The following is a 27,642-nucleotide window of genomic DNA, read 5'->3' on the forward strand; positions in this document are numbered from 1 at the left end:
CCAAGTGAATAAGGGACTGTCAGAACATCTCACTAGAGGGAGCCCCCACCCAGGACATAAATGTACTCAGCTAGTGCAATGGACAAGGATGGCACAAACCTACCGTATTGGAAAAACAGCCCTGAAACTCAATCACTGCTCAAATAGCCAAAGTTTTAAAGTCTGATACACTTTAAAGTATATTAATTTTTTTAATAGATCTCAAGCATCCAATTACAGAAATCCCTACAGCAATACCAAAGAGCTTACCACTAAAGGGAAGAGCAAAACCTACAGCTTGAAGAGTTTATTACAAAAAAAACCCCACTACATTTGCATTTTAAAATGACTGTTAATGAAAGAGTAGAGCACACACAAAGCAGTAAAAATAGGTACCAAAGCCCCATAGTATAAAGTGATACCTATGGCAAAGCAAGAGTCTTTTGGCACTCTATGAGCAAAGGCCAATAAGAGAAGAAATCCAAGAGAGAACAAGTGAGAAGAATTGATGGCAGCGAGGCACACAGACTCACACTGTTATAAGGGAAGTTTGTTAAACAAGTAACATGACACGTTTCTCTTCAAGTTCATAAAAACAAGTAGCAGACTGGATTGCAAGTAAAAAAAAGCTGAAAATAGCAGAGTTCCATCATTTCTAGTCAGCTTTAGACTCCACAGCTGAAAGAGGTAAATTCACCCCAAGTTCAACAGAAATAAATTTGCCCACTACCTCATCCCTGCTACAATAGCTACTAGTAGAGATGCATCCCCACAAGGAAGGCTTCTCTAGGAGAATCTGGAAAAAGAACCTGAGCAAGGGACAAGAATCACATTATCCCCAGACAAGAGGCAGCCCTTCCTGGAAGAATCCTCAGCAAATACTTGACTGGGACACTAAACCACTTTTCTTGGGTTGCTGAAAACACAAAGGAAATGAGCGAGCTTTAGGAGCGCATCTGACCCTGGCAGAATGTGCAGCAGCAATTCTGCTACACGCTCTGTGCTTTTTCCCTTCAGTGCCTTTTTTTTTTTTTTTTTTAAACCTCAGGCTTTGTTTCCACAAGTTTCCTGTAGAAACTACAAATTATGAACTATTAGCAATTACTAATCTCACATCTAACAGAATTTCCATTCCATTTGTTTCTGCATAGGCTTATGGAGCATTAAAAAAGACAGATTGTAAGACCTGTAATATTATGTGTCTGCTTCTACTCCTACTAAGCGTGGATGATTGTATAGGAAAGGCAATTGCTTATCTAAATCAAGATAAGCATTATTTCCATATGTTCCATCACCAGGGGAAAAGCACTCACAGATGCACTGTACTACTTCAAATTTGTAGTACAGATTTGCTCTATCGCTTCTTGGACTTAAACAAGATCAGAACCTGAGCACAAGGAAGAAACATCTGTTGCAGACAAATCACTTTCTACCCAGCCAAAAACGCACACAACATGCAAGTCAAAAGCACTTGATGATGAACACCAACACCTTCTCCCTGGCTGCACACTCTGCCAATATGGTCTGTTTCAGCTAATTACCAAGTGGCATAATTGGATTAGCTGAGGACGACAGCCAAGTACCAAACTCTGGAGGCAAACAGACACCATGAATCACAGAATGGATGTGGTTGGGCGGCACCTCTAGTGATCAAGTCACCCAGAGCAAGTTGTCCAGGACCCTCTCTTAGCTGAATTTAAAGTATCTCCAAAGACAGAGATTCCACAACCTCTCCAAGTAACCAGTTCCAGTGTTCAGCTACCCTAACAGTATATGTGTAGCTTTGCTTTTTAATGCTCAGAAAGAATTTCCTCTTTCAATTTGTGCCTTCTACCTCTTGTCCTGTGGTGGTGTCCTTTGAGGGTCCCCAGAACAAGGGAAGAGATGAGACTCTTGACTCCATGTTTCAGAAGGCTGATTTATTATTTTATGATATTATATTTAAAATGTTATACTAAAACTATACTAAAGAAAGAGAAAGGAGACATCAGAAAGCTAGAAAGGAATGAATAATAAAATCTCAGGGCAGACTCAGAATCCAACACAGCTGGCTGTCATTGGCCATTAATTAAAAACAATTAACATGCAACCAATCTAAGATGCACCTGTTGGTAAACCATCTCAAGACCACATTCCATAGCCATCAGATAGTTATTGTTTACATTTCATTTCTGAGGCTTCTCAGCTTCTCGGGAGAAAAATCCTAGCAAAAGGATTTTCATAAAATATGTCAGTGACATTGTCCCGTCACTGTGTACCACAGAGATGAGTCTGGAGAGATCTCTTTTACACTCTGTGTTTATAAACACTGATCAGATCCCACCTGGGGTATCTCTTGTTCAGTTTAAACTTCAGCTCTCTCAGTCTCTCCAGGCACAGGAGATGTTTTAATCATCTTTGTGGCTCATCTGGTGCATGAACTGCACTTCCCAGTTCTGCACCACTGACCAACCTCCTGAGGTCACACTTTGCCCCATCTTCCAGGGCAGGAGGTCATGGTATCTCCTATTCAAGGTTCTACAGGAGGCATGAAATATCCCCCATCTGAGGGGCTATAACTCACCAAAAAGCCCCAAGCTCAGTCGCTCAGGCCAGGTTTAACATGGTGATAGGGCTACAGCAGCCCTCAAACAAGGTTCTAAGTGTGAGCCTTGACTTTTCAGCCACATTTAAACGGGGGCCATTGAAGACATTTACACATTACAGACAGAGTGGCATACCATGAGAATTGATCAAAACAGCCAGTCCCTCTGAACAACCCACACAACACTCGTGCAAAATGCAATCTTCTTGTGTTACAAGGTCTTGCATAGTCCTTAAACAACCTTTTTCTCAGTTTATCCCACACAGCTCTCTAAATCCCCAAAATAACAAAGCTGAGAGGCAAAAAAACCCTTGAAGTCTGGGAGAGAAAGAGGTAGAAGGAAAGGAGGGAGCCTGCCTTTTTTATGAAGTTTTTGTAAACTGAGAGAAGACTTGGTATGGAAAGCTAAAGTACCAAATAACAAAGTTTGAGAAAGGAGTAACAACAAATGAGGAGAACAAGAACAGGAATACATTCCCAGTTCTAATCTGTGATGCACCCTTATCTGCAGGGACATGCAATTGTCAATTCATAAATCAGAGTCTTCTCACTTCAGCAGCGTGCACATTGACAGCAAAGACAAAAGTAGGCTGAGACCCTTGGGTATTTGTGTGTTTACTTGGAGAGTCAGCATCCAGCTGTTCTGGTTGCTATGCTTGCTGGAGATTTCATGATTTAGGGTCCATGGAAAAGGCTGCTGGTTCAGCTGTGACTCAGAAGGAGATGTGCTTTGTCTGTGTGAAGAAACCCTCTCTTGTTTGGTTGGTTTTGTAACACCTCAGAGGTGTTCCAGACCTTGTAATGATATCGTGGAATAAAACTGCTGTTGGATATGGTATTTTGCTAAGTTCTTGCCCAAGGCCTGATTATCAGTACCTCACTCCAAGTGATACCAAGAACTTCAATAGAGATTCTTCTCAGTGAATGGCAGCCTGAGTTCTACTGAAGTCCATCAAATGGTCAGCCAAGGTCACACAGAGGCAAGAACTACACTGCATTGCCTCCAACTCAATTCCTACTTTATAACCTTCCTCTACTACAAAGAGTTCATAATTAACAATGGAAGTTCAAAAATGGAGACACAAACATATGACACTGCTTTAGATCACTGTTCATTGCCCCATGAGGATGTTGATACTTGTCTATAAAACTACAGGACTACAGGTAATTTTGCTTCACTAGATTCCTCCCAAGACAAAGCAGATCCCTTTACTGCAAGAGCTGTGTTTTGGCAATATCACAGCATTCATACAACTATTCCTGGTATCACAGCATTCATACAACTATTCCTGGTGTGCTCAAGCTGATCCAGTACCACCTGGGGTAACTATGAGCCTTCATCCAAAACATACCACCAACAGTGCAGCATTCCTCCACTTACCTTTATAAACTGTCTGGAAAAAATTACTTTTCATGACCAATCAGGTACTTAGTCCTCAGCAGCACCTCTTTTACTTACCAAAATGTGAGAACCCATTTAAACTGGTGAGCACATACAACATCAAGGAGGATTAAAATAAGTTTATAGTGGGGAACCACAACTTCATTACTTTCATTCATTAACTTATAGAATAAATTGTCTGACAGCTTAATATTTTCTGCTTTTTTCATTCTCTACACCATTGCCGAGCAACGACTTCTCTAGTTGAGTATTACAGGCTTTTGTAGTACTTGAAGTAAAGCTTGGAAATAAAATGTTACTACCAGAAAACTATGAAACTTGTGCAGAACCATCAGCAAATATTTCACAGCATTATCATTCAAAAACCTCTCTGCCTGACATAGAGTGACAGCTTACCAGGTGGGAGTACCAACTTCAGTTTTCTAGTATTGGGACAGGTAGGTAAGGGTTGGGGTTTAGGATTTTTTCTTTTGTTCTTTCTCTCAGGGAATTTTTGCCCGTATGTTGCTAGGAGACAAAAATGACCAGGTTCTTGAGAAAGACAAAATAAGCTGCCAAGCTCAGGGGAAGGGTGCAGGTGGCTACTCCCTCTCTTTACTTGGGGGTTCCTGTGGGAAGGGCAGAGGTATCATAAGATTTGGGCTGGGGGAAGGGTTGGGTGCAGCTCCTAGCTTTCTCTTCTGCTCTTGGCATTGGGAAGGGAAACAGCCTGCAGTCACTGTGGGAAAAATCTGCTACCACTGCAGGGTTCTGTTTTCTGCCTTCTCCTACCGTGAGCAGAGTTCTGCTCATAAGAGTGGCCATTGCACTGGGGCCTTATAAACAGCTGACCTCACTAAACAAAGGACACTTCAGCATCTGCCCAGATGCCTTGGGGAAATCCTGGGATCTCTGAGCCCCTTCACCCTCTAAGGGAGCCTCTGCTGGCTGTGTTCAAGAGCCAGGCAGCTACTGCCCAGCCCCGCTGTCCCTCTGCCAATGCTCTTGAGTTTTTTGCTACTGTAGCCACACACCCCCGGCCTGCTGGGACACCACAGCCGCAATGCTTCTGACACATCTCCTTTACCATTCCAGAATTTTGCTCATCCCTGCCATTCCAGCTTGCTGTTTCCAAGTTTCCTGCTAGAGCTCATTTCACTATCAGGAGGGACACCATGACTGGCTGCCCTGGGAGTTTGTAAAGGAAACTTTATTCCCACCTCTTTCACCAGCCCGCCCGCCATTGCTGCGTGACGGGGACGCAGCCGAGCCCGCGCCGCAGCGCCCCCTGCAGGAGCGCAGGGGAATCACCGCACCCACCCTGCCCGGCCGTGAGCCAGCAGCGCCCCTGCTGGCCGGGCCTGGAACTGCACCCGGGGGGAAAGCGCTGCAGCCGAGAGAGGCCAGGACTGGGTTTGTGCTTCTGCTGCCACTGTTGTTGTTTGTTTGCCTTGTTATCCCTGTACTAGTATCCTATACTATCCCTATTCTAGTAAAGATCTATTATTCCTTCTCCCATATCTTTGTGTGAAAGCCCCATAATTTCAAAGTTATAATAATTCGGATGGAAGGAGGTAATATTCTCCATTCCAAGGGAGTTTCCCACCTTCCTTGGCAGACACACGTCTTTCAAACCAAGGTGCAAAAGGTGATGCTTTTTACATGGAGATATTAGGCTTGGATATTACCTTGCAGCATTTTCTTTCCCCTAGCTGTGAGATATCACATGTAATTTGCTACACTGGAGAAGAACACTGGAGGTTCAACCCAAACAGCAAGGGACAGAGGAACTTCGAATACTTGAAGACAACTCTACCACGACTCATTTGTGTTGCAAGTCATTCTTGCTTCATTCAGACTTTAAAAATGGACTTTAATACAAACTCTCAAGCATTTACAAACTCACTAGCAGTCAGCAGAAATATCTAGCTCTATCTTCTTTTACATATCTACCTAGAAATCAAAGACACAGCAAATCTCAAAGCCTTTAAGTCAATATAAGAATGTCTGTGTTCATCGCCTATTCTCCTGGATTTAGTTACTTGCAGTACACTTACAATTCCTTTCCCTATAACAACACTGGTGAGAACGCAGAAAGATGGGAAAAAACAGAAAGGAACTCTACTTTTTCTTTAAATATGACTGACCCATACTCTCAGTGACAGCTACATGAAGTCTGGGGTTTGTTTTCAGTGGATATAGATTCATTAGGAAATCCCACCAAAGGACAGCACTGCAACACACAATACATGGGTAGGCAAGCAGTAGAGTACCTTACACAGAAAAGATTGCATTGAGCACACAGGAATAAATCCAGTGCAGGCTGAACTTCAACTACAAGTCACACCTGTGCAGCAAATGAAAAACACAGAACTTGGAGCACCTTTACAGTCTAACCAGCCATATCAAGGAGATCATCAAAAAAGCCCATAACTGCACAAACAAACCTTTGTGAACAAGCAAAGGGCAGGATAACACAGGGAGATGTTTTAAAGAAAGACAGAGGTGCAACTAGTTTCTTCATATCTACACTTTCTTCATACCTACTCTGCATTAGAGATGCAAAAGACTGTGTCTTTTGGACAGGAGCCTTTGGGTAAACTCTAGAGAAGTCTTTTCCAACACTACATTTTATGACCCATTCCCAGGGAAGCTACTAGTGCAAAGGTGCTTGCAGAGAACTACTTCCACTCTCAGAAATAAATGTATTGGCTACATCAGCATGAAGGCTGAGAGGCTTCATATGCTCATGCATATGTCCAACATATGCATTCTATAGCATCCCATCCCGAAAAACCAGCTGAAAATGTTGGTAAAGACTGTTGTGACACATTTCTGCAAACATGCCAAGTCAACATGCAATAGACTGCAAGTCTCAGGACAACCTCTGTGCACAGACACTATGCGTCTCCCTCACACTGTACACTGAAATAGAAAATACTTCTCAATCTCATTTCAATGGTTTTTAAAGCTGTGCAAAATCCAAATTTAACATCCTTTACTGGATTGTTAAGCCTTTTCTCCAGCACAGAAGAGCATTTTCTGGGCATTAAAAAAAAAATAAGCAGCACTTCCTACAGGGCTGAGAAATTTTCTCTCAACTCATTTTCCAAATACACATCAGCTAGATGTCCTCATATGGAGAAAGCCACGTATTACTTCACAGAGTAACTACTAACATTTAATGCTTGGACTCAATGAACTTAGAGGTCTTTTGCAAACTTAACAATCCTATGATTCTACAATGCAATTATTCAGACCCTCACTGGCTTTTTAAGAGACATTTCTTCATGTTGAGCATGTGGAAATGAATCAAAAAAGGGCATCAGAATAAAAAAGGGAATACTGAATTAAAAAAGGGAAGCCAGGCTTATGTTATTTCCAGTGACTAGGTTTTTAACACATGTGTAATCAAGTGTTCAACTGTGCATGAAGCAAATATAGTTAGATAACATTAAAGTTAGTTAGAATGATCCAAACAGAGCCTAAACTGCACCAGTGATCCCCTAACCCCATCAAGGGAGTTAAAGCAGTATCATTACTTCCTTTTAGTGTGAGGTTAGTTTTCAAACTTGTTGCAAGCCTCCCACACCCAGAGTTGGGTGGGCTACCCTGTGCCATCACTCGTTATGTGAAGAGCCAGGCAGCAAATCCTAGTTGAGGCAATAGTTCAGCACCTTCACAAATACCTGTCATATCTAAGCTACATCAAATTAAACCAAGCCATACCTGTCTCTACCTGTCTAATCAAAAGAGGGCTCCATCTTCTGCAGAAGGATATCAGCTTTTTCCCCCTGCATTTGAAAATATCTGAAAGTCACAGAGTCAGGCAACAGATCCATGTAAGTGAGCCATGCCAAGGGTACAATTTAACAGCTTGGTTTTGGCCTCAACCTAATCACAGGCACATGGCTTCTAATCAGGCTGGCATACTGGCTCACATCTGTCTGCAAAAGACTGTGAGGACATATGCCACAATCCATCACAAATTATAGATTAGGGCACTAGCCAAGCTACCATGCTGAGAAAAGCTAGATAACTTACTGAAATGGTCTTTGTAGAGCAATACATTAATCTGGGAGTTTGATCCTGCAATCCCCCACACTCAAAAGAAGCTCACACTTGATATATAAAAAGAAGAATGGAAAAAAATAATAATCAAAGAAAAGACAGAAGCCTAAATATATAACCTGCTACTTTTTAAGATATGTGAAATTAACTTACTTAAGTCAGCCACCAAAATATTCCAAGCTGGAACCTACAATTTTTCTCAGCAGTTTCTGAGGAACAGTACATCCCAAGTTAAAGCATCACTGCTGCTAAAGCCGTCCTCCCTCACACCCAGACCGAGCCTGCCAGCTGACAGCACACTGCATCATCTTGACTTCCTAACTCTACTAAGTACTTCCTTAGGGACCTCTGTACAAAAACTTCAGTGCAGTGACATTCAGCAGCTACAAAAAAAGGATTGTTGCTCATATTGCACAGGACAGAAGCTTGAAAGTTATTCATCTGGTCAAGATTCAGCCACTAGTAATTAAACATTAAAACTATTCTTTCTGGCAAAGATGTACCTAACTTCCCTTTGTACCTCCACCTACTATCACTCTCTAAAACCCATCAAGAGCTTGCAGAGCCTCAATAAGGACACCAATTTATCAATTTGTTGTTGAGAGCAGCATTCTTTCTTATAGTTAACTTTTGCCCCTCAAGGAGCTGTCTGACACTGCAGATAAGAGAGCTTTCTCAGCTGCATGCAGAAGAGCCACAAAAATAATAATTCTATCCAGGACTTGTATAAGCTTAATGCTGTATGGAAGTTACCTCGTTAAAAAAGTCACAGAGCAGCAGCTTAAAGAGAAGTCATCATCTTAATTACATCAAAGACAAGTGATTTACTTTCTTAGAGAGAGGATTAGCTACACTGGATTTCGTGTTCCTAATCTATGTAAACAGACCTGGACTTTTTAATAATAATCATCTCATACTTGCTGAAAGCAAGAAACTTTTTTGTTTTTCCCAAAACCACTTTAATGCAACATCTCTTTGGCAGCTAACCCATCCTATAAAGGTCACTCACATGAAGCTCACCAGAGAATTAATTACAAGGTCAACTGAATACATCTTCAGTCTTTTTGTTTACTGCAGTTTCCCTCCACCCCTTACAATAAACACACTGATTTACCTACTCACACCAGGGATATCACTAACTAGAGATAATTCACCTCCAGGAGCAAAAAAACACACAAACACAGAGATTATTGCTCAGTTTAAGCTCAAGTAAACTTGCACCTCAAGAGTGTAGTGTTTAGGTTCACCAGTGTGAGTTTCCTGGCCAATGCACCGAGTAATGCAGTGCATCTAGAGCTGGCCAAACATCAGTGCACCCACTGCAAGGGTGCATTTTCTGCTGCAAGGTAAGGATTAGGAGGAGAGCAAAGAAGGCTCAAAACTTTAAAGGGTATAAAGAAAATTTCATTAACAGAAGCAAAAGAAAAGAAATAGTAAGAATTCAGAATAAGCATTCAGACCACATCTCCCACTTTTTTTTTTTTCTACTGACAACATAAAGAGACTAACTTGTTATTTTCAGTCAGTTTACCACTTAAAAAATAATCTTACTTCAGTTCACTTAAGAGTCTCTCCTGCCATGCCATGGAGACTCTTCCACAAGAAGCAGCTCTCTTGTGGTTTTTAACTGTCACAAATAGCAGCTCCCCAGAAATCTGCAATTGTGAAGTCCCTCCCATTGTTCGGTAGTCTTCCCACAACTACCACCATGGCCATCTCAGCTTATTGGGGTGCAATTTTAAGGATGAGCTGTTCTAGTATAGAAACAAAAAGTTCTCTTCTTTTATCTCAGGGAACAGAGGTTTTCTTCTTCTACCCCTGGGGCAAGGTTTCCTCATCTCTCTGTTCAAGCTCCTCATTAGATCACAGCTTGCTTCAACACTGGTGCTTCTGCTCATGGCTATGGCTAGAATGCTACATCCCCCACAAAGCATTCCATGAAAACAAACTCTGGTGTATCAGCTGTATCTTCACCATAGTCTTACAAGAGAATTTCAGCCCAAGACTAAGGCATCTCCTCATTCTCCTCCTGGCCCAGCCCAGCCAGCATCCAGTTACCTGTTCAAAGGCCAGAAGCCAGAGTTTTTCCTGGGGCTTGTTCATCTTTAAATGCCATTTCACAGAGGTATATTCAGATCTCTCAAGTGATTTAACAGGGTGCCAATATTTAAAACCAGCCAGTTGATTGGTTCCATCAGGTCCAAAGGAACCTGCCAAGGTCCTTACCGGGAATCACTTCTGTAGCTCATGGATTTTTTTCCTTAACTAAAAAGCAAACTACGTGAAACCATGACAAAGGGTTATTCCCATTTCTGTACTGTGCCAGTCTGTCTTAGGAAGTCAATAGCTAAAGCATGGATTGGGAAAGCCAGAAGGGCGTGTGGGGGGTCACCAGATGACATGGTCGGATTTGCACCACTCTGCAGCTTTGTATCTGTTCAGGACACATCCTGAAAGGGCAGCCAAGAGCCTGAGCAAAGCAGAGCACACAGGGCTCTGGTTTCACCCTCCTGCCCTGGCAGCCTTGGATATCTGCTGCAGCCAAATACCAACTCAGCTTTGAAGTTACTCCACATTATGCCATGGGCACACTGACTCCTGGACACCTTCAGCACACACTAGGAGCATGGTTTGCCTGTCTTACCCCTCTAATTCCTTTGCTGCTTCCTTAATATGCACATAACATGGACAGAGAACAGAACTGAGAAAATACATTTTCAGCCATGTCCACAAAAAGCATAGTTAATTTCACAAGTATTCCAAATACTTCATTACCATAATCCTCACACAATTCACAGAAACCACAGTTAGTTTTTTCATGGTGCTCCCCCAGCTATTATACACAGCAATTAATAAGCAGTGCTCTCCATGTGCATCTAAGAGACACAGTTTTCTAACCCTTAACACACCTGTCTTGAAGAGAGCCTGTGATAAGATGTTTAGCATGAGTAACAGTGGTATGCAAATACATGAAAAGTAAGGACAAAACCAAATACAAGCACGAGTTTATGCAAAGCTGGAATTCACATTCAGGGCCACAGGTAATAGAGGAGACCCTGAATGGTGGCACACAAGTTATTGCTGTTTTCTGTGTGCACTCAGCAGAAAAACTGCTGCACTCTGAACTTCCTCATATCAAGAGTTTCAGTAGCAAAAGCTTTTTTTTTTTTTGAGCAAAATAGCAAAAATTATACAAAGCTGTGTCAATTTACTTTCATCCTTGCCACTCAGCTAAGAATCTGTTATAAAGAAAGTTGTTACAGTCATTGTAAGAAAAAAAAAATCACAATGAAAGCTGATGGACTTGGATTTTTGGTGGGGGAATGGTCTTGAAACACGCAGGCTTCACACAGCTCTTACTGACAGATCTTGTGATTGTCAAACTGGTCTAACAATCTCAATGTTCTAGTTGAACATAATTTCTTTTTTTGTATAAGCCACTGATAATATTGAAGGGTTTTGAGAGATGCCATTTCTTACTTGTAGATGTCTGGCTGAATTTCACTGCAGCTTAGTAGTGGTGTCACTTTCCAAAGTCTGTTTAGTACTCATCACCTTGTTTCCTAATTCCTGCAGGACAGATATTCACATCAAGCAGGGCTGCATGGAGATACTGGAGAATTACTTGTGTTAGTTACCCATCTCAAGAAATGCTGGCCAGAGCTCAGTGTTACTACACATTTTCTTTTCACCATGCAGCATTTGGACTGGCTCATCTACATGCTTTGTCTCTGTAATCTTGTGTCAACCCACTGTGAATATTTAGAAAGCTACACATTGATAGTACAACAATGCTTTTATTAAATCCGAACCTTATGATTATACATAAAACCCTCAGTGTTAGATTAATTTGAATAGTTTGAGCCATATAATTTTCTTTAAAAATAGCAGATTAAAAAGATTCAGAGACTGCCAAAACATCTAAATATATTTCAAGACTTGTTTAAAATTACTGCAGACCTTTTGTGTCATTTAACCTTAAATAAAAATAAACTCAGTTATCATGTCATTCCATTTTAACTTCATCCTATGAAAAGCAGTTCTTACCACTAACAAAGATCTTTAAACCACCACCTGAATTTGCTGTTTTCTTGGCATCACTGTCTTACCAATGAATTCCAGGGCTGTAAGAGTCCTCACAGCAGCTGCCTGGAGTTAAACAATATCACTTATTCCATTTTCTGAATTACCCAATTAATACAACAAAATATTTTTCTACCAGTGATGCACAAAAGCTCAATGACAACAAAATTCCCAAGACCTTAATTTTTAAAAAAGCTTTCCAGAAAAGTTTTCAGAAGTCATCTCTCAAATTCACCACTGCAGAGTAAAGATATCTTCAGGAATTAGTGTGTACCCAACAAAAAGCTAATACATGTATTTAACTTCAAAATACACTCCAGTTGTTAGTCTACATGGTGGCATTTAATTCACTGGGAAACATAAGCTCCAGTGCCTAACAAAGTGGTATGTAATAAATAGCATTGAAACACAGGGATATAAAATCCAAAACTTCAGAAAACAAGTTCATTATTCACATGTTGTCAGGAAGACACTCTGTTTCAAAACACATGAGAAAACAGATGAGATGTGTGTGCTTTTGATCTGTCTGAAGGATAACAAGTGGGGAGAACAATACCAGTATATTCACACTATCCAGCCCTCTACGGAAAGTTCATTCTTTGTTTCCAAAGTGGGCAACTCCTCCTTTCCGTAATAAACAGTTAAATCAGAGAAAGCTTATATTTACAGGACCGCTTCAAGAACACAAGTTTTGTCTACCTACCATCCCCTCTTGACATTAGAGAGGGCCATTTGTCACTAAGTGTCCCTTTTCCTTCCACTGCTGCAACACGTGATCTCTGAGATCCACCTGTGCAGCCTGGCAAGCAGTACACCAAAAATCAGGGCTGCTGACAGCACAGCCCTTCTGGAAAGGAACATGCCCACATCAGATTGCTTCCCTTAGTGCAGAAAAGTGGGCACCAAACTTAGTCTTTGCATTCCACACTGTGCCACCCTCTTCCCAAAACCAAGACTTAACACAAACATTGACCAAATTCCATGCCAACATACACCAACCTCATTTCTTATGGCTAGTCGTGTCCGTATGAGGACACCTGCAAAAAACATAGTTGATGTGGTTTTTTTAGAGCATTTTAAAAGATACTGCCTCTTTGAACTTTCAATTATTTTTAGTAGCTTTGCTGCTACAAAGAGACAAAGACCTTGCCAGCTGCCATTCACTATTCAGTAACTTTACTCCTCAGGAGCCTTTACATGGATGTGCATCCCTCTGTTATGTTGCTCTATTAAAGAGACCTCCATCCTCACCAAAACACTGAACTGCCACCAAGTTTTGCTGGTTTTCTTCAGAATTTAGTTCTGAACACAACTTCTGTCAAAAGGTAGAAGAGGGGTAGGGAAAAACTTTCTTCCACAAACTAAGGTATGTTCTTCCAATTTGCCAGTTAAGAGCACCCAGGAAGTGCCCTGGCAGTGAGATTGGTTCCTTCCCAATATGAACCTCTTAGGTAACTCCAGTTTGCATCATTCTGCATACAGACTTTAATAATCTGCCATTAGACTTACACATAACAAAAATGTATGCCTAACTGGAACTCCCCAACACCCTCCAGTGAGTCATTCCCATTTTAAAAGGGGCACTGTGAAGGTTTTACATCGTACGCACAATTTTTCCTAACAGCCAGTACAAAAACTTGTGCAGTACTGAACACCAGTTGAGTACTGAGTGTCCATGGGGATGGCTGCCAGCTCAGATGCTCTGCCCTTCTCCTACAGCTTCTTACTCCAGCAGCTGATTGATTGTGCGTGCTTCACTTGATTTGTTCTTGGTTGTTTCCTTGATTTCTCTTCATCACTCTCCCTGAACAGCCACTCTATGCTTTACAAATCAATCTGTCATTTTTTTTTACTGTATATGGTATTGGGAGTAAATTGTAAAGAATTTTTTCCAAATTCCCCATCAGTTTTTGTTTTGGCTTGACAAATACACAGAAGGTTTTATTTTCACCACCACCCTCCTTCAGACTCCTTCCATTTGTCAGTGCAAGCAGCCACCTTTCCCCTGGAGGAAATATCAGAACTTGAACATGGTTTTGTCAGATCATCACCAATTCCATCACACCTGGGGCTTCACTTGCTCTCTCCAGAATCTCATTCAGGCTGCACCCGTTGCCCTCTGTATGTCCCATCAAACAGAGCAAAAGTTCTCATCAGCAATAAGATTAAAATTCTAGTTTTTTCTGTAATTCAGCTCAAAAAGACAGCTTTTAGACACACTTGATATCTTCAGAACAGGGTCAACATTTAAGAGAAATAAAGTTGGAAACAAATGCAGTAACAGTCACATTAATATACACATATTTCTTTTAATTGTCCTAATCAGTTGGAATGTGGAAGCTTTTCAGCAGCCCAACCTTCCAGAAGTTCACTATCACACATGGCTTACTTACAGCAAATACATCAAAGAAAAAGAGTGTCTATGGATATTTTCTCCTGAACGTACACTGTAACAAAACTTTCAACTAGCTGAGAAGTGTTCCAGCACAACTTTTGCCTTCCAGCATTTTTTGCAGTGTACTGGGTACTAACAGAAAGAATGCAAGAGCAGCTACAAAGAAATAAATTCACCACTGCCATGATTCAATACCCACATATTAGAAACTGACATTTTGCTTCTCTGAAGTGTAACAGCAATCACAACGTAAATCCACACCTTGTCACTTTCAGCAGCCCAAGTAATGCAACATCTGTGAATTTCAGTGCTTTAGAGAGAATCTGAGAGTAGCTGGAAAAAAAAAAAACATAGTTTTGGCTAGGTGGGATAAAGAGTCTTCCAGTTAAACCACATGCCATACTGTATATTCCCACCTACCACAGGCCTCCAAAATCAACTTGCAAGAAGTCAGGTACTCTTTTATATTTTTATGCAGCCCTTGTTTACTAGATGGAGAGGCTTTCTGATGTTGCAAGATATAAATGACCTACTCAAATGGGAGAAAAGAGGTCTATGGGTACTGATGTAATACAGCTACTCAGCAGGGCTGAAGAACTCAGCAATCTCTTGACATATTTTCACTTCGAAAATTATTCCAGATGCTTTTAGGAATAGACAATGGTAATAGCTGCTTTTGACAAGGACATCTGAAAAATCTGTGAGCTCCTTCAGATTGTGCTAAAATAAGTGTTACAGCCTGCCAGTTTAAAAACAGCTGATCAGCTCCAGGCCTCATTGCACCTGGACTATCACCATAAAAACCATGTTCACCTGAGCCATGAGGTTACTCTACACACCTCTTCACCTCTTTAATGATAACAAAAGGGTCAGAAAATTAGTCCTAAATCTGCAGAGGCAGGAAGCACTTCAGATCTCATAGTTAGATACTTCTTCAAAAAACACAGATTTCAGTCAAGTAGGATAGCAAGACACAGCAAAAAAAAAAACAGAAGAGGAGAACGAAACTAGCTCAGAAGCCATCCCTATTCCTCCATACCCCTGTGTGAATGAAAAGGAACTAGACAAAGAACAAGGCACTGTAACAGAATTATTTGCAGAGCAGAGAAGTCTGTAAGCAAATAGGATTCACATTTTTGGTTACTTCTCACTGCAAGTATTTAGACAACTCTACTGGTGATCACAACCATGATAATGCTGCACGTGCTAAGGAAAGTGGAGTTAATCCTGGCCAGACTGATGTTCCTCAGCCCAAGAAAGCAGGCAGGACCAAATGTAAGGGAGGCCCCATCTTCTCCAGCTTCTGGATTCTTAGAAAATAACTCAACTTGCACACTTACCCTGTGCTTTTGGGTCACCTGCAGCATTGTTTTGCGCAGATTCCCCATATCATTATGCTCAGTAAATTTAGGCATGGCTGACTGCTGGAGTACCTGCAAAGTAAGACTCATGCAGAGAAGATCTCTTTCACACATTTAAGGGTTAGTGACTCCATCTGGGGATACCAGCAGACTTCTGGGACAGCAGTGAGGCTTTATGAAATCTTGTTGGGGTTTTCTCACCCCGTCCCAATTTTAGGCTATCACTGTTCAAAACACAGGTTCTAAGTCTTGTCCTTCCTAGAAGTAACTTCAGACTGAGAAAACAGAGTGCTCTATATTTTAAGACTCCCCCACTTCACTTACCATCACTTTCGCTCTTACTTTTTAAATCTTCCATCCACGTTGGAATAGTTTTTAACTCCACATAATCCCCCAAGTACTCTTTGCGTCTTTCTTCCAAGGTCATCTTCAGCAAACGCTCTGTTCAGGGGAAAGAGAAATAAAATATAGTTTTGCCAGCTTTCATACATTGTTGCAGACGAGCCACAGTGACCAGTGCACTGCCCTTGATGAATGAAATGCCCCTTGAGGGGACCGAGCAAGAGTGATGCAGTGAGTTACAACAGGAGCTGACCATGGTGCATCTGTACCACTGCACACCCCTGTTTCTGGCTATCCCAGTTAAGTTAAAACCTCTTCCCCACACTCTGGGCTGTCCAGGCTTCCTCCCCACATCACCACTGTGCTGCTTCTTCCTGCCACTTTAATTCCTGTATCAGAGAACAGCAACTTTAGTAGGGAGTTGTTGTTTTATGGGGAGTTCTTTCAGGTATGAAAGTCTGTTCTGTAGGTTTTGCATTTGTAAACCAGAACTAAAAGAACCAAAGTTCAAGTAAAGGCAGGGAGCATGATGGGAAATTTAAAAAATGCTACTACATAACAAAAGAGATCAGAGCTACAGAAAAATGTTTTGTCAATCGCTAGGTGTCTGGGGTGGTAAAAAAGGCAAGTTTAGGTTTGGAGATTTTCATTTGAATATTAATAGGACACACCTGGTTACCACACTAAAATACATATGGACAGTTGGTCTTGTTTTCCACTGAGAATGTCACCAACTCTTTTTTCAGATGTTTAGTGAAAAGTAAAGCCTCAAACATCGCACAAGTATGACAGCAACTGCCAACTTTACTCTTCTTCAGATCGTGCTATAAATGGACTTTTACAGAGAAAAAAAAAAAAGCCATCCCAATGACCCAAAACTGCAAGCAACCCCAGCAGTTCAGCTCATTTTTGCAGTCACATCCCCTTTTCCCTCCCTACCTCATCAAGCTCAGCACAAGATGAAGAACTTTTCCCTCCCAAAAGAAGAGGGGGAAAAAAAAAAGAACAGTAGAGAACATCACGACACCCATACTCTACTCAAATGTCTCAGTCTGTTTTTACCAGTAGCACTGTGCTACTTTAATCACACTAACAGTTTTTCTTGATATGTTAATTAGCAATAGATGCTCTTCAACGACTGGAGAACTTTTAGGGGTGTGAGGAAAGGCTAGACCTACATTATTTGCATTTTACATAAAGGACTAGGCAGACATAAAAAGAACATTTTCATCCCAAGTAGAAGCAGCAAAAGATGAACATGGAAATAATTCTCAAATCAAATCTTTAAAAAAAATCAAGAAAGAACATCACTGGGGTCTGGTTTGGGGTTCTTTTGTGTTTCTTTAAAATAAAATTTCTTAATTATGTAGGCTGCAGTCAGCACAGTCTAATAAGGCAAGTTTTGAGCACAGCCTTCCTTAACAAAATAAGTTCATTTTGGTATTTTTTGACAGTATTACCGATTTCTTCAGTTGACAAAAGCATTTCTCTCTCCTTATTCAGCCTGGTACCTCAGTGGGATATTTACACCTGCCATGAGAACTGACTGATGAGGGTCACCATTCTGCATAGCTGGGTGCCCATCCCAAGCTCCAGGCATAGGAAACTCCAAGTATGTGACCTGCACACTGGAATTCCTCCAGGTGGGCAGAGCATGTCAGTTTTGAGGGACTGACAAACAAATCTAGCCAGTCTAGGTGCCTTTTGCTGAAGAGGTGACAGAGCCACTCCTGTGCCTTCAAAACACAAGTTTTTCTCTCTGGGAAGGTTTTACAAAAGTTTGCTGTTGTGAGTCAGCAGCAAGAACTTAAATTGAGTCTTAAAAATCTCCCCAAGGATGCTCCCAACAGCCTTCACTGCAAGCACAGTTTTCTGCCTGTGGCAGAAACTTGGGAAGTTTGCAGGCAGCCCAGTCCTGTGTCTGAGGCTCTGAAATCACCTCCACTCCTGCTCCTGCTCCGTTTCAGCTGTCCTCATGTAAGATCTCCCCTGAGAGGACGTGGACCAAGCCTTAATTACCAAGAAAGTAATTAAGAAAAGCAAGCGTATTGTCAGTGGGTTTGAACTCAAATTTAGAAATCAGTGCTTTTTTCATTTTAAGAAGAGCTTCAGAATATAAAAGGCTGAGAGCAACTGCAACTGCACTCAGAGCTTCATAGGAAGAACAGAGCCAGTGAGCACAGCCAGCTTTGCAGGCGTTCAGGGGTGCTTGTGAAAGGTGAAGGCAGACCTGACAAGACTTGATTTGGGTAAGAAGCAAGGAAGCAGCTGGGCTTCTGTAGTTTTCCTCTCTAGTAAATGAGGTACTTGATAAGAGCAGTCCTACAGGGCTAAAAACTGAAGGGCAATGCCAGCAATGAAGAGAGAAGCTTTTTCTGCCCTCCTCACTCAAAGTACTCGGGGCCAACATCGGCATGGTGCTGGAACAGTTACTGGAGCAGAAGACTGGCAAATGCTCTTCGTTCTCACTGGGCAAAAAGACATGGAGCTGTGGCCAGCTAGCACTCAAAAATGCATCCTGGATGGAAAACATTCAGCAGCACTAATTTGCCTTCAGTAACATCCCCATGCTGATGGAGACCACCATCCTCATCACAGGCTGAGACACCAAAAGTGTGCCACAGCAGGTCCAGTTTCCAGACCCTCCTTACTAATGACTGGAGTTCACCTGCCAGGCTATGAATTCACACAGACAGCAACAGAGCTGCAATAGACAAGTGGGAGTAGTAATAACATTCACTAGGAGCCTACCAGTAACTTTCCCCCATCTGCCCTTTGTATGTTTCAAAGGTGGAACATACAGCATTGAGGGAAAAGTCGGTTGTAATTGGCCACACATAAACAATGCTTGAGACAATTTAACTGTACTTTCTTCACTGAAAACAGAAACTTCTGCCAGGTAGAAATTTGTTGCCTCACCTTTACTACAGGAACATGGATTGTAAGACGGCTTGAAAGAAAAAGACTCACTTCATTTGAGAGGAGTTTGACAGGTGCAACTACACTACAGAAAAATAAGTTCATTTCTGTTTTAACAATTTTTCCTTAGAAACGTGCACTTGAATCCTGTTCACTAAACCGGTCTTCAGCCCTCTTAGCTTGAAACAGAGTCACCAGAGTGATGGATGGAAAAAAGAGAACTTAAAATATGACCCTCTCATAGGTATTTCTTCCTCTCCTCATCTATTACTACATTATTTGGAACACACCAAGCAAGAAGCTTTCCTCCTCACAGATATAAACGTCGCACTTAGACTCCGTGAATTTTTTTCTTAATTTTTACATTGGTCTCCTCGGATCAATACAAAGTTCAAACAAAACAATGCATCAAATGCTTGGCCCACAGTTTTCATGCTCTGGAGTTTGGCTTAGGGGCTTTATAAACTGAGAATACACAGGTCGGGGTCCTTAGAATATAAATAAATAGTTGAAAAGATGGGACGTAGGGGTGCTCGGAGACTCCCATACCCCAAACATTTCGCCCCGGCTGAACGACGCTAGAATCCAAACTGATTACACCAATGATCCCAATAAACCACGCTTCCCCTCAGAAAACAAACCCACTGAAAGCAGAAAAAGCACGTTTCGAGAGCATGTGCCCAACTTTTCGGCCTGAAACACTCCCACAAGGTGACTTGGGGGCGGGCAGCCCTCCGGAGAGGGCTTGTTTACCGCCCTCCCTCCGCCCCGGGGCTCCGCTCCTCACGGATACGCCGAGGTGTGAGGGGAACGTCCCCAATTCCCGCACGCCCGGGCTGCCATGAAGGCTGGTTCGGCCAGGAGAGCCCAGGACGAAGGCAGAGAACACGGAGTTCCCCCTTCCCCACCCCGTCCCCTCAGCCGCGGCCGGCGGCAAGCGCTGCCGGACACCCCCCGGTGCGGCGGCGGCAGCTCTGAAGGCACCGGGACCACGTCCCTCCCTTCCCTCGCTCCCTCCCGGCTCAACGTGGGCTTAAAGGCGGGAGAAGCGGGCCCGGCCACCGGCAAGGGCGATAATACCTTTCTCCTCCCGCCACAGCTTTTTCCGCTTGTTGCCGGAGTACATGGTGGTGTGGCTGGCGGCGGCTTTGAGCTGCAGGTTCCCCAGGCTCACGAGGGGGTGGAGGAGACGCCGCGCCAGAGCCAGAGCCGAGCGATACCGACGCCCCGCGCCGCCGCTGGTGCCGCTGATCCCGCCGGGTCCGAGTCCGGCTCCGCGCCCGCCGCACGGTGCCCGTCAGCCGGGTCACGCCTCGCTCTACCCCGACACCCCCGCAGCGCCCGCCCCGCTCCCCGCCGCCCGTTGGCTCCGGCAGCCGCCGCTCAGCAGCCACCTCCTCCTCCTCCTCCTCCCGCACCGACCAGGAGGAGCCTGAGCGCGGTGCCGCCGGCTCGACAGGATCTGGGGGAGTGTGTGGTGCGGGGACACGGCGTGGCGGGTGCTTGGGTGCGACACTGCGTGCTCTGCGCGGCGCTGGCGCTCGGAGCCCCCGCGGGGCGACAGGGAGGGAGGGAGCGGGCGGACACCCCGGTGCCGTCCCGCCCTGCCGCCGCCCCTCGCCCGCCTCCTCCGCCCCTCTGCTTCCGGGTTGCGGCGGTACCGGGCTGTGCCCGGGGCGGCGGGGCTGTTGCCGGGCGACAGCGCCGGGGCCCGGGCCTGAGCCTGGCCCGGCTCGCCCGCACGCCAGCGCCTCCCGCGGGCCCACGGCGCCCGTGGAGCGTCCGGGACGCAGGAAACGGCCCCGGCGGTGTAAAAACAGGGCTGGAGCTGGAGATGCCGGGCTGAGGTTCCGAGAACGGGGCTGAGCTGGTGTGTGCGGAGAAGGGCAAGAGAGCGGGTGTAGGGTCTGCAGCACGAGTCCTGTGAGGAGCAGCTGAGGGAGCTGGGGGTGGTCAGCCTGGAGAAAAGGAGACTCAGAGGTGGCCTTAGCACTCTCTGGAACTCCCTGAAAGAAGGCTGCGGACGTGTGGTCCCATGTAACCATAGTGTTTAGCTGGGCCAGGGAGGTTCAGGTTGGACATTGGGAGGAATTTCTTCACAGAAATTGTGATTAGATATTGGAATGGGCTTCCCAGAGAGGTGGGGGAGTTACCACCCCTGGAGGTGTTTAGGAAAAGACTGGACATGTCACTCGGTGCCATACTGTATTTGACGATCTGGTCTTCACTCAAAGGTTGAACTCGTTGATTTCGAAGGTCGTTTCCAGCCTGATTCTGAGACTCTGTGACTCCTGGGATCCCCACACCACGCCCCCAGCCCTTAGTCCCACCTACTGTGAAAATCACGGTGGCTGCAGCAGAGGCCAAGAGCCACCTGGATCAAGGCTCTAGGAAGGGACCTTGGCCCCCGTGCCACTCAGCCTTCTCTGTAACAAGAGTAATTTTCTCCTTCACACCAACTTCCATGAACTAAATAAACAAATAAATAAGCTTCCCTACAACTTAGAGACACTCTTAGCTTCACTTGTGCCCCCATGGAGGGAAAGTCCCTTCCCTATGCAATGAATGGATTTAGACCTGGAGCGCAGCAGGTGCTTGATCTAGAGCAGGAGTGATGAGGGGCTGGTGTGACAAAGGACACATCACAGCCTCACTGTGCTTATTATCTGACACAGCTTCACCTGTTCAGAACAGTTCACAGGGGTACAGAGATGTCCAATTGAAGTCAAACACAGGGCCTACATCCATTCATATGGAAAATGGAATTTCAGGTAATTCATACCAAGAATGTCTTGTGTGCAGCCCCTGGTCAAGGACTGGCTTTTCTCTTTTGATACCCTCTTGTGCTTCAAAGAAAGGTGAAGTACAACTGAGCAACATTTCAGTAGCAACATTTCACTTATTTTCTCATAGTTCCTGCTAAACACAAACGTTAGCATCTCTACTATAGCCATTAATCTTGGTACAGTTCCTTGCAGTGAAATCGTTAATCTTATCCCACTTGGTGAGGCAGAGAAGAACCCAGTTTACCTTTTAATAAATCAGACTGAGTCCTCTTTACAAAGCATATTTGAGCATTCATATTACATCACCTATTGAAGGGCTGTTGTTATCTTTATCTGATTTCTTCACTTTGCCCAGGTGACGTGCCTTGGTAGCCCAAGCACAATTTTCTCATCTTGAGAATATAAAAATGAGAGAGAAACCAACAGGTAAATTTTTCTTTTCTTCTTTTTACATCTATTATGTGGAGCAAATATTTGAACGCATATCCTAGATCATTGAATATTTACCAGGCTACTGAATATTCTGGTGTCCTGTGGGATCTGTTCCACATTTTATAAATCAATGTTTATTGGACCAGAAGGGGAGAAAGAGAAAACTTAGCTCTCTTCCTGTAGAGGCCATCTGCATGCATTCTGCAGTTTCATTTGTAAAAGCAGCTACCACAGCCATAATTTTTGAAAATATCTAAAGCAAGTATGTACATCTATAAAAGGGGAAAGAAAATTAAGCCTGATGTTTACACCAGCACCAAAATGAAAGACAAGATAAAAGACAGGAATAAAACTGGCCTTCAACTTAAAAATAGAAGTGTCCAAATGTAACAATTCCAGTAAGAAAATTCTTACTGCGTTTTACATTTTTTTCTTCAGGTGCTGGTGATACAACTGATCCCACTGAAGAAGCAATAAATTGTGCCACTGACTGATATGAGCATGACCTGTCTTCTTACATTTGTTGATTCTGGAGGCCTGAAGGCAGAGGAACAATCAGCATTATCATACATGGTGGGAAAATTCACCTAAAAATTCATCCAAAATTCATCCAAATTTCAGGTTTTGGATGAAAACCAATCTTGCTGCAAACTGGGAGATTATTTTCTGAGAGCACTGTAGTGAGCTGTATACATTGAGGGCTAAAGCAATGCTCAGAAGGGCTTAAAAAAGTTCTGTTGAAAAAATGAGCATGAAAATGGCACCAACAGAAAATTGGTGTTGGTCTAATGATCTGTGTGTATTTAGTCCATCCTAGTGAACTAGGTTCAGAATGGTGGCATTCTGCAGAGGAAGACTGGGCAATGTCCAAAATTAGTATTTAAGAGATATATAGCCTAGATAGAATACTAATAGCTGTGAAATGAACATTTAACATATGGATAAAGTAATGACTGGTTAGAGAGTTCCCATTAGAGATATAATAGGAAATGTAAATTAATATGAGAGTGAATACTATGCTACAGAAATGAATAAATGAACCAAAGGAGAGCTAGAGCCTCGATCCAAACTGCAGGATCATCCAACCAAACCAGCATTAAGGCTGCTACGTGCAGCATTTCCACTGCCATGAACCATCTTGACCAAAATAAAGGTGGTGGCACAGCAGATCCACTGCAGAGCAAAGCTGAGCAGATCTGGGGCCCTGCAGGAGGCAGTTTGTGTCAGAATCCAGGACATTCCTCTGGCTGCCCTGGATGATTTGAGACCCTGGCAAGGGGCTCAGAACCTTAGCACAGAGTCAAAGACACCTCTGCCTTTGATTTTAGCCCATGGAAAAAATTACCAACTTTGGGTGAAGATCTACAAGCCACAAGAGTTTGAGTAGGATGATAGTTAATTTGTCACAGGGTGAAAAAGTAGAATTTTGAGGTTTTAGAATGGGGGTTCAAGAGGCAAGATGGAGGAATCTGGGCATGTCCTGTCCTTCTTCTTGTCCTCCATCTTCTGCTGTGATGGTGACACTTTTGGATTGGTTTAGGGAGAGACAGACTGTCTAACATAGGTGATAGGTATTGGAAAATTATTGTAAATAAAGTAAACCTAGTTTTTCGTATAAAAACCTAACACCACCCCAAGGGCAGGTACTGTGCCACAACCTGACCTGCTGGACAGATCTCAGAAAGAATGTAACAGATAAGAAAAAATAAACAACCTTGAAAAGCACAACCAACAAACCTCAACTTCTTCTGCAGTCACGGGGCTGGGAAAAAAAAAAAGACTTTCTAATACCTCAGGAGTCATCTCAGCACCAGAAACCCCAGAGTTTGTGGCCACGGGATGAGCCCTGGGTCCATGGGGGTCAGCTGTGGTGTGGGAGCTGTGGATCACCAGGAGAGAGTTGGTTTGAGATGCAGATTTTAAAGAAAAGGTCAAAATGTCAGTTGCTGGAGAAATAGACAGGATGGGAATGGAAGTTGGCTGTTCCAAGTCTTGATTTGAAATGCATTTGAAAAATTCTGTGTCGAAGAGGGAAGGGTGAATTAGTGCCACCTTCACAACCACAGCGCGGCGCAGGGTCAAGGCCTGTGTTTGTGGACATTGGGCAGCAAAACTGGGCACTTTTGTGAGGAAAGGTGTGAAGTTCAACAAGAAAATTTGTATGAAAATGGCAGTAAGCAGCTCTTTTTATTGTTTACAGTGGAAACCAGTTCTTTGGTTTTTGCACTGTTCATTTTTCCCCTGAATACAGTGAGAAAGGTAAATATGAAATTAAGATGTCTTAGAAGTTCTTAAATAATTCAAATTTTCATAATTTAAATATCAATTTTATTGATAAAAATTTAAAATGCAGATCTATATTCAGATTATCTCCTCAATTTCCACCTCATTAAAGAAGAAGGCAACAGAACATTGTGGACAGTTTGACGTGTCAAGAAAAAATTTGTTCATCATCTATGTGAAAGTACCTTTTTAAACATATAATATCTGTGGCTATTAAATAAAATTGATTTATTACACCAATAACAGAGCAATATAATAATCTAAAAAGTGTTTATAAATTATTTATATTTAATAAAAATTGATTTCAGCCATCATTATTCTTTCCAAACCTTGCTTATGTAGCAAACTGTGCACTATGCATGGTCCTGCTGATTTTGATAAACCCTGTGCCATGCACGTTTCCACTGCTGGAAATTCAAATATAACCTTACAGCCCTTCTACATTAACCATGAAGTCTCTCCTCCTGTCCATTCCTATCACATGCTGGAACTGTTCTGAGTCCTTTTCCCAAGGCTCCTGCAATATCTCTGGTAAGATGTCATCTTTTATTAGCACGTCCACTCTGAGCTACACTAACACGCATTGAAAACATAAAATGCACATCATCCATCTTTCATGTGACAGCTGCATCCCACCTACTGAACTTTCAAGCTCATGGCACACCTGGGTCAAGGTTCTGTTAATAAAATGATGCTGAGTGACAGAAGAGTGGGAGTTAACTGCCTGAAAGCATTTGATAAACTGTTACCTGTGATTTCTGGGGTTTGTTGCCTTGGGCAAATGAGCTAAAGAGGAAACAAGTAACTACAAGCCCCATTTGTCCAAGTGGGTGAGTGGAGACGAAGAAGAATGGCAATATACTCGTGTTACTCACAGCTTCATGGTTTTTGTCCACTTCGTCACGGAACTATCCATTGTTCCATCAAATAATTAGCTAAATATAACTATTATAATATCTATCTATCTATCTATCTATCTATCTATCTATCTATCTATCTGTCTATCTATCTATTTATCTATCTATCTAAAAATATATATTATATATAATCATATAACATATATAATTATATATAATATATAATCATATTATATATTATATAATTATAATTATGTAATTATACATATATATAATTAGCTATATAGCTAATATAATTATAGCTAACTTTTAGTGATAGCTAAACTATTCAAAAAAGACAATTGTTTCTGTACTTTTGATATGTCTTTTGATATGATCACACGATTCTATTGTTTCACAAGTAATCAAGTGCACAGTGTTTCAGTTTAACCACTCAGGTTATAGCTGTGTCTAGATATTGTAATTTTTCATAGTAAATAAATAACATATTAAACACATAAATATATTGATATAATTAGGCAAATAATCTAATATTAATAATTTAATATTAATCTATAGCTAATATTCTAACATTATTGACACTTATGTCAAGACTAATTTTTTAATATTTTGATATACGTGTGTGATTTTTGATTTGTTGCAGCATTACAAACTTCGAGAAGAGCATTTTGTAGATCCTTTGAAGTCAGACCTATTTTGAATCAACTATTTTGGAAAACATTGTTCCAATATAGTGGTATTTTAACACAGTTCAGTCTGGTGATGTAAATGAGTGGAGCATTTTCCCAAGTCTTAATTAGAGTTCTGAAATACCAGGTGTGATTATGTGCACCACGTAGGACTGATGCATGTTATAATTACTGCATGTGGTTACCATGTTGTACCTGAGTTCTGCAGTGAGTGCTGCTGTTTCATTACAGCCACAGGCAAAGGAGGCAAGGGAGAAAGGCAAAAGAGAAAGCACTTTTCAGAGTTTCCACAATAACCCCACAGACCTGATTTTTTATGTGCAGCAGAAGAGCCAGGGAAAAAAGGCAGGAATGTTCAACTTAGGCTCTTCTCCAGGATCAGCATCATATGGAAGAGATAAAAATACAAGCTGAAAAATTCAGCAGTCGATCCAGACTGAAACTGTCTTCTGCTCCTGGAACTATTCCTGGCTCAGAGAGGAAAAGAGGAAAGTGTCCCAACTCAGAGATGACTCAATGCAGAGTGGAGGGGAATGCCACACTGGCTCCCTGGGAGTTTGCCACAGTTCAGGTGTTTGTAGGTGTGATGCACAAACCTTTTCAGGCCTCTGCCAGTGGCTGCTGGAGACAGAAGTGACTTTTAATCTCAGTCATTCTGTATCTGAATGGACTAAGATGTATTCCACAAAGTACTTGATAGAGAAGAAAACTCTAAAGAGTTTTCTCTTTAGAAAGTAGCAAATTACTCGAAGTAATTTCTAGAAGTAGGAAATTACTCTTTTGTATGCCGCTTGAAAAAGCAGAATTCCTGTTCAGCCTACAATGTCCTCAGTAAAAAATAAAGTCAATGTGACCTCAATAGAGAAGAACAGAGTTTAAAAAAAAAAGAAAAAGGAAAAAAAAAAAACGAAAAAAAGCAGGGTATAACCATGTGCTCAAACATAAAGTACATAAAAGCAATTCCATTGACTTCACCAGCACCACTGATCTACTCTGAGACTGCTGGGAACTTGACCTCAGCAGGCTGTGTACAACCTTCTTATCATCAAGAGAGTCACATCAGGATAGTCTAGTGTCTCTGCAAGGACAGAACATAATTAAATGGGATCACATCTAGCAGAGGAAAGCATAATGTTAATTTGCAGTAGTAGTAAAAATATTCCCTGGTTATAAAATTCCTTAAATGAAGGCTTCTCTTCTTTCCAGAAAAGCAACATCCTGGCATTAGAAAATCATGCCAGGTGACCATAAGAAGAGGCAAACATGCATTTTCTTGTTTTGGTTCTTCCCTCATGACTGCACACATCTACATCTATGCTTGGATTTTTATTTTAAGACTGAAAAGGGCAGAAGGCAAGTGATTTATTCCAACATGCTGTGCCATTGTAGCACTGAACTGGGGCTGGTTGGGCTGGAAAATAATTGGTTGCTAAAAGCAATAAAAGATGGGAGTACCTTTAAAAGATGTCTAACATGCTAA

At 42.4% G+C, this 27,642-nt stretch overlaps 1 protein-coding gene across 3 annotated transcripts in view; it reads right to left on the minus strand.

The window, feature by feature from the left end:
• Positions 1-20,406, minus strand: part of MACROD2 (mono-ADP ribosylhydrolase 2) — an 853,439-nt gene extending 833,033 nt beyond the window's left edge. For 2 of the 3 annotated variants that reach the window (XM_066546231.1, XM_066546230.1), the window contains exons 1-2: positions 20,196-20,406; positions 16,179-16,295 (exon numbers count right to left, since the gene is read on the minus strand). In XM_066546231.1, the coding sequence (XP_066402328.1) occupies positions 16,179-16,295; positions 20,196-20,241 (163 nt within the window). In that variant the 5' untranslated portion in view covers positions 20,242-20,406. The remainder of the gene's footprint in view (positions 1-16,178; positions 16,296-20,195) is intronic. The other variant, XM_066546232.1, reaches the window with a different exon arrangement.
• Positions 20,407-27,642: the final 7,236 nt, after the last annotated feature.

Source organism: Molothrus aeneus, chromosome 3 (assembly GCF_037042795.1).
Source record: "Molothrus aeneus isolate 106 chromosome 3, BPBGC_Maene_1.0, whole genome shotgun sequence".
Taxonomy (NCBI): Eukaryota; Metazoa; Chordata; class Aves; order Passeriformes; family Icteridae; genus Molothrus; species Molothrus aeneus.